General features: G+C 39.5%; 1 protein-coding gene across 1 annotated transcript in view; it reads left to right on the top strand.

The window, feature by feature from the left end:
* The window catches only part of BACH2 (BTB domain and CNC homolog 2), a 210135-nt gene extending 201664 nt beyond the window's left edge, over positions 1–8471 (top strand). The window contains exons 6-7 of the mRNA XM_069974743.1: positions 5082–5288; positions 6869–8471. Of these exons, the coding sequence (XP_069830844.1) occupies positions 5082–5288; positions 6869–7348 (687 nt within the window). The 3' untranslated portion in view covers positions 7349–8471. The remainder of the gene's footprint in view (positions 1–5081; positions 5289–6868) is intronic.
* The last annotated feature ends 3941 nt before the right edge of the window (positions 8472–12412 follow it).

The following is a 12412-nucleotide window of genomic DNA, read 5'->3' as shown; positions in this document are numbered from 1 at the left end:
ACCATGTTATCCAGGAAGTGAAGCCTTGATAAAGTAGTAAGCGCAGGGGAAAAAAGCACTTTATAAGCATTTCCCGTAATAAGTGTATATTGGTGATTTGAATAACTTTTGGGGGGGACAATACAATACTTAAATAAAAATTTTCGCCGGACTTCTCCTTTAACATGCTTTTTTTATTCTTGGGCACTTGTCTGGTTCCTCAGGGGCTAGTTGTGTATCTGCCGTATTTTCTTTTTAAGACAGGTGACAGCATTATGTAGTTTTATTTTACTCTTTTGCTTGCTATTGGTACGTCAATTGGGATGTGAGAATTAGCAGTTTTCGATTCCTATACATATTAAAATATAATTATTATCCCTAGCATGCTGCCTAGGAATGTTATGAACCTCATCAATAAAGGTGGGGGGAAAAAAAAAAACAAAAACAGAAAATGTTCACTCTATATTTGTGGCCCATGGAAGGTTGAATATGCTGCGTGTGTCCTCTGGCTACAGAGGTCTTTTGGCCTAACTGGCCAGTATATGTCACTACACCTTTCTTTTACTATATTGAAAAGTACAGTCAATAGGGGAGATTTATCAAACATGGTGTAAAGTAAAACTGGCTCAGTTGCCCCTGGCAACCAATCAGATTCCACCTTTCATTCTTCACAGACTCTTTGGAAAATGAAAGGTGGAATCTGATTGGTTGCTAGGGGCAACTGAGCCCGTTTCACTTTACACCATGTTTGATAAATCTCCCCCAGTGTGTACTGTGCTGTGTATGTTTTTTTTTTTTTTTTTTTAGTGGTACTTTGGACAACGTATACAGCTATATGGCATACATATAAAGGTGGAATTTACAATCCGCTCATCACTAATCAGATTCAGTAAAAAAAAATTGTCATTTAGATGAATGGGAGAATGGACCTGTTCTTGTTCTATAATGCCTTTTATCTTGGTAATTGATCTGCTTAAGAACTGTACGTTTTAGGGAGAATAGTGACGTTGTCATTGGTGGAGCCATGTTGAGAGTGTAATGGCTAGTGTATATGCCTAATAGGTGTGATTGACCCGTATTGGATTGTTATCTTATTGCTCCTAAAATCAGTAAAGGTCTGGATTAATTGTCATAGTTTCTGCCCGATACCAAGTTATGGTTTACAGTATGTCATTGCTGCTCTCTAGTGGCAGAAGTTGGGTGTTACAACACTCTTTAGTAATTTGGAAAGATGTGTGTTTGGTTTTTTTTGCAATTTCCATTTATTCTTCCATTTCAAACATTGCTGCTTTCTTTAGCACTAGTCGGCCATATAACACATTGTGTAATGCAGGAAACATATGAACATATACAGTGTGCAAGATCGGACTTGGAGATTGGCCATTCTCAATGTTTTACAGTGGTTGTCTGGGGACAAGTTGGATGGAGCCTCTACTGGGACCTGCATAAGGATTTATACAACATGCAGTGTGAAAAGTGAAAAAAAAAGTGAAAATCAATGGCTTCCCAATCTAAGTTTGACTTATTATATATAAGGTTATGGTCATACAATATGTGCTGGATTTGCATATTGTTACATTATTATTCAAAGGGGTTGACCAGCGAAAATATTTTTCTTTCAAATCAACTCGTTTCAGAAAGTTAAAATATTTGTAATTTAATTCCATTTAAAAATCACAAGTACTCCAGTATTTATCAGCTGCTGTATGTCCTGCAGGAAATGTTGTTTTCTTTTCAGCCTGACCCTGTGTTCTCTGCTGCCACCTCTGTCTGAGACAGGAACTGTCCAAAGTAGTAGCAAATTCCCATAGAAAACCTTTCCTGTCTCGTACAGAGGTGGCAGCAGAGAGCACTGTGTCAGACTGGAAAGAATACACCACTTCCTGCAGGGCATACAGCAGCTGATAACTACTGGAACACTTGAAATTTTTGACACAGTTGATTTGAAAGAAAAAGATTAGCTGGATAACCCCTTAAACTAAGATCCACAGCAGAAATCTAAGGTAGACATTTATGAAAGAAGTGCTGCAGATCATACATCCATATGAGGATTAGAACCATTCAATGTTAACATATCTGCCAGCTTTTCCACGAGGAATCTATAGGAATAAGTAACATTGCTTATTTTGGTAGATTTTTTTTATTTAGTAGTAACCATGTAAGGCTATGTTCCCACAAAGTCTTTTTTTTAGATGAAATTTTTTTTTATAATGACTAATGTTAATGATCATGATCATTTTTCTCGGGCAGTCATTATAAAATAACGTTCGTTATTTCACCCGAAGAGATGTTGTGAGAACATAGCCTAATAGTGGTTATCATTGTTCTTTCAACATTGAAATGAAAAAGCAAGAACTGCCACAAAAAGCCAAATGGACAGAATTTTTAACCATTTTTAAAGTGACTGTACCATCAGGCCCAGGATGAAGCACTAGAGGCGGGCCAACCCACCCCCACTGTGAGCCAACCCCTGCCCCTCTATGACACTACTCCATTGATTAGAATCAATGGAGCCGTGTCATAGAGGGGCGGGGGTTTCCTCCCACTGGGGGTGGGTCGGCCCGCCTCTAGTGCTTCATCCCTGGCCTGATGGTACAGTACAGTCACTTTAACTACATTGTGTGAATGGGATAGAATTGCTTTTGCAACACGGTAACACAAGTGATCAGTGACTGTGAATGTGGTCCTAGGACTTGCCAACACAACCATATTATAGGTTTCTTGTACTGATCTATTATAACTGCCTTACATTTATCCTGCCTAAAATGAGATCAAGCATGTTGATGATGTGCCAAATTTACACTGTATTCTAGTTTTGCCAAAATGATGAGGCACACCATTAAAAGGGTACTCCAGCAAAAATCCTTTTTTTTTTTTTCAAATCAACTGGTTTCAGAAAGTTATATAAGATATATATAAAAATCTTCCAGTACTTATCAGCTGCTGGATTCCCTGCAGGAAGTGGAACTGTCCAGAGCAGGAGAGGTTTTCTATAAGGATTTGCTATTGCTCTGGACAGTTCCTGTCTCGGACAGAGGTGTCAGCAGAGAGCACTGTGTCAGACTGGAAAGAATCCAGCTGGAGTACCCCTTTAATCTGACTTCTCTTAGCCACACCACTGTTTTAGACACTTTTTAAAATAGTCTAGAGGCATAGAAATTGTTTTGGTGCATTATGTAAATCTACGTATTACTTCTAGGAAAGAATACAGTAGATCCGTACTTGGCACCTTCCAGAGCATTGCACAGCAGCGGAGTTTAGTTGAGTCCGTGAGGAGTTATGTTAGTGAATGGTTTCGCACTGTGACCCAAAAGTGGCAGCAACCATGATCCGACAGTCGCAAGAAGTCATGTAACTATCCGGTCGCTGTTGCAGCCACTTGTGGGTCGCAGTGTGACCCCATTCACCGACCTCAGGTGTGATACAGTGTGAGAGGGTGATCTTCAGTTGCCCTCTTACGGCGAAAATCATTGTGTAGCCCTACTTTGAATGTAAGGTGTTCTGCCCATTTTTTTTCTTTTTTTTTTTTTTAGACAGAACTTCTCTTTTAACATTGCCAGGTAATTAGTTTTCTGTGACAGGTGTCACTCTCTTCCCACACACATCTCTTACTTTTGTACTAGTTTTTAACTCTTCTGCTGCAAGACAAGCTCAGAACATAAGTTCTGTCTTAATTAACTGTACATTGTATGGCCTATCTCTTTACTGCAATTGCCAGGTTGCCAGAGTTTTCAAAATAAACATATTAGGGTACGTGCACACTACGGAATCGTGACTAAAAACCCGTCGCTGATTCCACAGCTCGCACCTGCTCGCAGACTCTGGCACCCGCGCACGTCTCCGCCCGTGCCATAGACTCCATTCTATGCACGGGCGGATTCCACCGTCTGTCCAAAGAATGAACAGGTTCATTTTTTGGACGGACGGCGGAATTCGTCCGTCCTAGGTGTGTTAAAGGATAATCTGGGTAATGCTGCTCCCAGCAGAATATAACGTTTTTTACAGCTTCCAGATGACCCCTTTAAAGCGACTCTGTACCCACAATCTGACCCCCTAAACCGCTTATACCTTCAGATAGCTGCTTTTAATCCAAGATCTGTCCTGCGGTCCGTTCGGCAGGTGATGCAGTTATTTTCCTAAAAAACTACTTTTAAACTGGCAGCCCCATGCCCAATGGCCGTAGCCTAGATTGTGTATGCATTAGTCTAGCACAACCTCTCCGTCCCTCCTCTCCACCCTCTTCATCATTAGGAATGCTCCAGGCAGATTGCCTCCTATTCCCCACCTGTGGCAGCCCGGCATATGGGCTGGATCGTTAAGGACCTCTGCAATGTTCAGCATGGAGAAAATGTTTCAGTGGCATTCCTAATGATGAAGAGGGTGGGGAGGAGGGCCGGAGGGGTGGTGCAAAGTTAGGGCACAGATACTCCCGTTTGGCACGGGCTGCAAGTTTAAATGTTTCTTTTTATGACAATAACTGCATCACTTGCCGAATGGACCCCAGGACAGATCTTGGATTAAAAGCAGCTATCCGAAGGTACAAGTGGTTTGGGGGGGGGGGGGTTCAGATTGTGGGTACAGAGTCACTTTAAACAGAACTTTACCCCTGTTATGAAACTATTTCAGATCGGCCCCTAGTTCCTTTGTTGTGAATACAGCTGCAGGTACAGCACATGACCCGCAGCTCTATTCATTCTCTATGAAGCTGCATGAAAGAGCCGAATGCTGTACTTGGCTCTTTCCGGCGGCATCATAGAGCCCTGGGTCATATGCCGTACCCACAGCTGTAATTAAAACAAAGGAACCGGGGGCCAATCAGGTGATGTGCCTCCCCCCCAACCTGTGTTTCGGTAAAGTTAGAAAAACTCTTTAGGGGGTAGAAGGTATAGCCAGTTCGGTGACATATACATACTCACATATTTAAGAATTATCCAGATGGATACTCTATTTGTTCAGTCTATGCAGGTACATGTACTATACATTATAGTTAATTGTGGTATTGCGACCTCTTTCTTTCTAAAGAATCCTAGGTAAAGATTATCTAATGTTTTCAGTAACCGGCTTCGGAATAGTTTTGTAATATGCCTTCTCCTGTCCCGCAGGTAAAGCTGCCCTTTCCGATTGATCAAATCACAGATCTTCCACGCAATGATTTCCAGATGATGATAAAAATGCACAAGCTGACCTCGGAACAGTTGGAATTCATTCATGATGTTCGGCGGCGAAGCAAAAACAGAATAGCTGCACAGCGCTGTCGCAAGAGGAAACTCGACTGTATACAGAATTTAGAATGTGAAATACATAAGCTGGTGGGTAGTCCATAGCACTGTTTTGAAATAAGAAAAAAAAAATCTGTCTTTTAAAAGGAGGTTTTCTCATAATTAAATATTACATTTACTTTACACAAAACATCAATTTTTCATTCATCGCAAAAAAAAAAAGAAAAAAAGAATTGGCCTGTGTTTAGATATTGCTGTTACATACTTGTCATCACCATTCCCTCACTAGGGGAAAGTCTGCATATTGACTGACCTCCACTCTTATAGATCAGGCACAGAGCTCCTGATTCGTTCTGACTGATCATAGAGAAAACTGTGTAGCAATGGAGTTATGGCTTCGCAGTTCGTTCTACACTCTCAGTGCACTCATCTCTCTGATCAGTGCAAGGAGGACCCAGGAAGGTACACAATCTCTATTCAGCTTCCTTTTACTATTAGGAGTCTTAGGGCCCTATTACACAGAGCAATAATCGTGTAGCCCGGCATATGGCCATCTGAAAGGGCCCGGCATATTTCAGGTATATTTGGTAAGGCTGGGTTCACAGTGAATTTTTTTTCTGCTGTATACTAAAATATGGTAAAAAAAATATATTTTGTGTATAGAAAAAAAAATGGACACGTTTCAATCCCTTGTTCTTTATAATGGAAATCAATAGGAAATGGATCCTGCTGCATAGCAGCATACATTTAAAGGAGAAGTCTTGCCAGACCCATTTTTTTCTGCAAGTGCTCGGGAGGATAAAAGAAATAACATGCTCTTACCTCCCCCGCATCAGCACTGGTAGATGCATACAGCTGCTTGGATCCCTGGCCGCTTCCTGGTCTGAGCGGGACCTTGGTCATGACGTTTGAGGTCCACTCAGCCAGTCAACGGCCAAGGCACAAAAACCCACTATGGCCACTGATTGGCTGAGTGAAACTCACACGTCACGACCCCGCTCAGACCAGGAAGCGGCTGGGGAATGCATTCACCAGTGCTGGAGTGGGGGGAGGTAAGAGCATGTTATTTTTTTTATCCTCCCCTCCCCAACACTCTGGCCAGACTTCTCTTTTAACATATACATTTTTACGCTAAGTTCACACAACGTATTTATTCAATTAATAACACCGGACATTAATTGAATAAATGCACTGCATTGACTTCTATGGAATCCCGGCCAGAGTGTATACACATAGTATACACTCCGGCTGGGATTCCTTGCGTCCACACCGAAAACTGACGTGTCAGTTTAGTGCGGCCGCTATTCGTTGAATAGCAGCTGCACAAAACTGATAGTGCAGACAATGTAAAGTGCGGCTCCGGCCACACTTTACATTGTCGGCTATGGGTAATGGGAATGCAGGCACACCCAAATGTGCCTGCATCTCAGTTAAAAAGAAATGAGGTTCATCCTGCCGGTAATGCAGTACTGGGCGGGATAAACTTCACTGACACCGGCCGTTCTGTGACACAGCAGTGTCACAGAACGGACAATTTCATACATAGTGTGAACCCAGTCTTATGCTTTTCAGTAATATAGAACGTATGTTTAAATGCACAGAAAAACATGGTTAAACTCAGCCTAAGACTACGTTTTGCTGTAAGCTATATTTTTTCCTTTATCCATTAGGTATGTGAAAAAGAAAAGTTATTAACAGAAAGGAACCAGCTAAAAGCCTGCATGGGAGAGCTACTAGACAACTTCTCTTGCCTATCCCAAGAAGTATGTAGAGATATACAGAGTCCGGAGCAGATCCAAGCCCTACACAGGTACTGCCCTGTTTTGAGGCCTTTGGATCTACCCACAGCTGCTGCATTCAACCCTTTACCAGCACGAATAGAACAAAAACTTGTTACGCCCCAAGATGTGGGAGAAAACATGCAGTGCTGCAATGAGCAAGGTCACGTACAGCTCGGAAGTCACTCGGTTTCAAACAATATACCAGAGAATTGTATAGCGAGAAGAGGCGTAGAGGGATCGGAGCATAGTACTTACTCAGAGAGGGACACTTGCTTGGAACAGAACAGTCAAACAGTGACCGTAGACTTCTGTCAGGAGATGACTGAGAAATGTACCACAGATGAACAACCAAGGAAAGAATTCTCCTAGTAATGTTACAGCTGCATGGTTATACAGAAGTCACCCGTCAGCCTTTGGCTGCCACTGCCTCCAGGAACATTATTGGTGCACACTACAGCAGTCTTAGCAGCAATACTGTTTATAAGTATTTTCCTCCTCTCTGAAAGTTGGAGATCCTTTCACGATGGTGCTATACCTTGCTCAGGCAAGGCACTAGACAGTGGCCACACTGTCCTCCTTGTGCTCTATAATATTTCTTGATGTATTCTAATTTCAGATCTTAACAGGGATGGATTTACTACCCATGAGGACCCAACAGCAGCTTTTATTCTCAGTGACCCATGTCACAAAATCTCAGGAATTTCCTCAGAATGTTCATTTGTTTTCATCAAGATTTTATAGGTGAACTGTATATAGGTTCAATATCCATATGCAAAAAAAAAAACCAGTCCACACATCCCTTGATTTTTTTCCACCAACCTAAAACTGGAAGCCAACTCTTCTTCTTTTTTCTGTTCACACAATATCCGACATTCCTCGATGTTGTTCTTTTGATCATTGATGCCACAGACTGCTTCTTATATATTTTACTTCAGTCTGACACTATCATTTAGTTGTTAGTTATTTATAAACCTCGGTATTGGAACTTTTTTTTTTTTTATTTCACATGAGCTTACAGCGCCAGTCTTCATTTCAAGTAAGCCGTATTTTTGTAGTTTTTTTTTTTCTTTCTTTCTTACACAGACTTTCTCCTAGCCACATGCACTGAGTTTCGCTGTTGTGTGTAAATTTAACATGACTACATATGCATTATTTGTTTGTATAACAAAGAAAACGAAAAAAAAAAAAAAAAGACGGAAAATACTCAGGATATTAGGACGTAGGAACATTTTCTTGCCAAATATTGCATTTACCATATAGTGTAAAAAAAAAATTTAAACTCAAATTTTCCCCAAGTCCTAGACACTTTAATACCGTTCTGGAGAATGAACTGTGTTTGATGCTATGTCTGGATTTCTTTAGGTGAAGGATATGAAACATATTCAGAATAACAAAGGGAGTTTGCTGCAGTCCATCAAACCAATGAAAATCACATACCTCAGTATAAAACAGTGCAGGAATTCCAGAACCAGTTTTTTTTAGTTTTTTTTTTTTTTTTCACTTAACACATCATACAATTTTACAAAAATAGTTTGTATTTGATTTGTGGTAAGAAACTTTATCCTGGCCTTCCTAGGTGTTTTCCTTAACGACAAGGCCATGAGCAACTGCTATATATGTTCTTATGAGGATATGCTATACTGTACTGATATTTGAAAGACGAAAACGTAAGAACGTTAGAATTAACTGTTGTTCGTTTGAATTGTTGCTATGCAAATGCAACGCGAGGCAGCTCAGATGTATTTCGAAGTGTTGACCATGTGGTGCACGTATGTGCCGCAGCAGTCTATTAAGCAGTGGATTAAGCTTGGTAACAGTGGATTAAGCTTGGTTGCCCCATTCCCCGTGGTTTGGCTCTAAGATAAATGGAAAAAATTTTTACCGGATGATACAGTTATACGGTTGCGCCACAGTTAGTGAAAACCCTAAAGTATTAACAGGTGACTAGATATAAATCTGGAGATGTTACCATGCCTGCCCATCCCTAAATGATGGATGAATACACTTAACATTGTACTGATGGCATAAGTGCTAAACCTATTGTAATACCAAAGTAAGTTTCCAGGCAGCATGTCATATTAACCCAATGCTTATTTTTGCTAAAGCATACTACATATATACAAGTAGTATAGAAGTTTCTTGTATAGCCTACCCCAACAATGCCAGTCATCATGATCCTTCTAAGCCCAAAAAAGTTTGTACGAATCACTTTATCATGAACTTACCGCATAGGCAAACTATTAAATGTAACAGCAGTTACAGATGTGTCCACCTTTAACCTTTTCTTGAACTGTGTTAGGTTATACAGCGTCACAAGTCCAATTCAATACCATCTCGGGCCATTAAGTAAAAAAGAAAAATGGGAGACAGATGGCTGACAAGCAGCTTCCTTTATGGTCATCCAACATGTCTATCTGGTTAAAAAACATATATGGTAATTTTACATGTGTTTTTTTTTTTTTTTACATGATAGACAACAGATGGAATCCAGAGGTGAGCAAACCTTCAAAACTTTAGCTGGATCCAAATCTAAAGGCCCTATTACACTGAGCGATTATCACAAAATTTCGCTATAACGACCAAAAATAAGCGATTATCTTCCCGTTTAATATCATCTAACGATCAAATGACGAACAAAAAGTTGTTAATCATTGTCTTTCAACAGTGTTGAAAAATCGTTGTTGGTAGATCATTCCCATATCTTTCTTTTTAATAAGTTGTTTGCAGATAAAACATGCTGCGTGGGTTGTCCTGAGGAACGATAAGCCACCATTTAACGACTCAAAAATTATCATACATAACAGCAACCAGTGAAAGAAATGTCACAGTCGTTCGCTACTAAATCGCCAGTTATCGCTATCAATCGATCGTTATACTGAATCTTTACGCTATAATCACTACGTGTAAGAGGGCCTGAACAGATCAACCATCAATTAGTTTAGTTTGACCTAATAAGTTCTGCGTTTCAAGTGCTCCGGTTGCCCAGAAAATATAACTACACTCCGAGGAGACCTCAGACTACTGGACTTTCAAACCTGAACTAATTTGTCCAGACTAAACCAATCAACTGCTCGTCTACTAGATTCAGACTCGACCAAAGTTGCTGTAGATTCACTTACCTATAATGGCATGTTTTAGATATATACTTTTTTTTAATGTTTAAGGAAGGACACATCTGTAGCTCCCCTTGTTATGACCTCATTTTTTACCGCCATTGTTGATGTAAATGTTCTCTGCCATCTATTTTGGTGAATATTTGTGTTACTTTACAGACTCTTGCTGGGCAATTTGGAAAGTAGTCCAACATATACATAAGGGATGGTACAATGGTTTTTATTGGCCGAAACAAATTATTATGACAATAGGGATTCAATCATTGTAGACCCTTGTAACATCCTAAATGACTTGATGCAAGTAGTCTGGTTTTCAGTCTAGTATAGCTTAGCTACTTACACATTCTCAATTGTTGTGGAGGCCAATTTAGTTGAAATCATAAAACCTCAGAGGTTGCTTCAAAAATTACTTCTTTTTTTATTTAGGTTTTACATAAAATTCCCAAGTAGAGATGAGCGAACCTGGAGCATGCTCGAGTCCCTCCCAACCCGAACTTTCGGCATTTGATTAGCGGTGGCTGCTGAACTTGGATAAAGCAATAAGGCTATGTGGAAATCATGGATATAGTCATTGGCTGTATCCATGTTTTCCAGACAACCTTAGAGCTTTATCCAAGTTCAGCAGCCACCGCTAATCAAATACCGAACGTTCGGGTTCGGATGGACTCGAACCCGAACCTGGTTCGCTCATCTCTATTCCCAAGGCAAACTTAGCTTATGCATTTTAATGCCCACTGCCTATTACTCACAGCTTAAGGCAGTGTGTCTTGAACTTTTTTTTTCTCTAGTTGCCCTACTTTTTTTTTCTACTAGTTGCACTGTTAAGCTATATTCAAGCCATTGAGACCACACAAAAGAATGATCCTATTGGCACTTGCTCTTAGGAGGAATATTGTAAATTAACATGTCTGTTATATTTTCCAACTTGTGACACTTTGGTTATAGTAGTAGAAATCCTAATGCTTCATAAAGCAGCACTCCAGATGATAAATATAACATTTAAAAAGTTGCCATTCTAACAATAATAAAAAAAAAAAAATCTGTACTCCCTGGTCAGCGCTGTCAAGTCAGGGCTTCATCTTCTCCAACCGAAAACATATGATTTCTCGCTCAGCCAATCAGTGGCCAGGGGAAGTCACTGCTGCAGGTAAAAAAAAATTTCAAATTTAAAAATTATTATCTACTAAATCTCTAAATTGGTAGTTTTGGAAATTACTCAATTAACGAAGAAAATTGTAGGACAAGCAATGCAGGTTTTGCAGACATAGAACAACAAGTGAAAATATCTAAAAGTCAAATCTAAAACTGTGTTTTTTTTTTAATGTGTTCTAGATTATGATGTGTAATCCTCACTCATTGTGCAGTATTTGTGGTGTACACTCTCTTGCCTTTAAAATTGTGTATATGTGTAGTATTATACCAGTGTTTATAATTTAGCCTCAGAAGTTCACTTATATATCCCAATTCTATGAAATATTAAGATGACAAGTATCAAGTGGCAGCAAAGACAAAAGTGTGCCTGTTAAGATACCCTAGCAATTTTAGTGCTGTTTTGCAAATATCCGACAATGGGGTCAGATTGAATCCTACTCTAGGTAATTTTTTTTTTATTTATTTGATTTTGTACATAATTTATTGGTTTTTCCAATACCCATTATGTTTATATATTGTACCTGTACAAAGGTTATGCTATTTTCTGCATGGTAACTAACACTTGACTGACAGTTAAGTGTTGTGGCTGAAGAGCAGATACCTGCAATATCCATTGAGCTTGGCAGTGTTTTTACTTTTTTTTTTTTTGTATTTATTAATAGTAAACTTGTAATTTTTTGAGTTCACTTCTTCATGTTCATATTATATGTTGCTACAATTTTAACGTTCCGTTCTACTTTCCTAAATTATCCTAATCTATCCCACCCTAGATACTGCACATACATGTTCTAATTTGGATAGCCATATTTCTTTACTACGTTGACTTCTAACGGCCCTGTTTTGTATTGCTACAATACCATTTATATTGGTTTTAGTTTAGAATACAGTTTCACAGCAGCCATTTCACGACCCCTTTTATTTGATTTTTTTTTCTTTTTAATTTTTTTCCTTTGCTTGAAACGTATTCTGTCGGTATACTCTTCACCACACCTTCAGTAGTTTGTAATAAAGTAGAAAATAAAATATTCATGTCACATATACTGTAATGGGTAGCATTGATATCTGCCGCATTACAGTCTATGTACTAGTCTATGTCTATGTCATAGCAATTGATTTACCAATGGTAGTAGATGCTATAAGCTCTAAGATCCCTAAGGGCCCAGCTTCT

The sequence above is a fragment of the Dendropsophus ebraccatus genome, chromosome 6 (assembly GCF_027789765.1).
Source record: "Dendropsophus ebraccatus isolate aDenEbr1 chromosome 6, aDenEbr1.pat, whole genome shotgun sequence".
Classification (NCBI taxonomy): domain Eukaryota; kingdom Metazoa; phylum Chordata; class Amphibia; order Anura; family Hylidae; genus Dendropsophus; species Dendropsophus ebraccatus.
The sequence above is the reverse complement of the archived record's forward strand: the minus strand, read 5'-3'. Positions and strand labels throughout refer to the sequence as shown.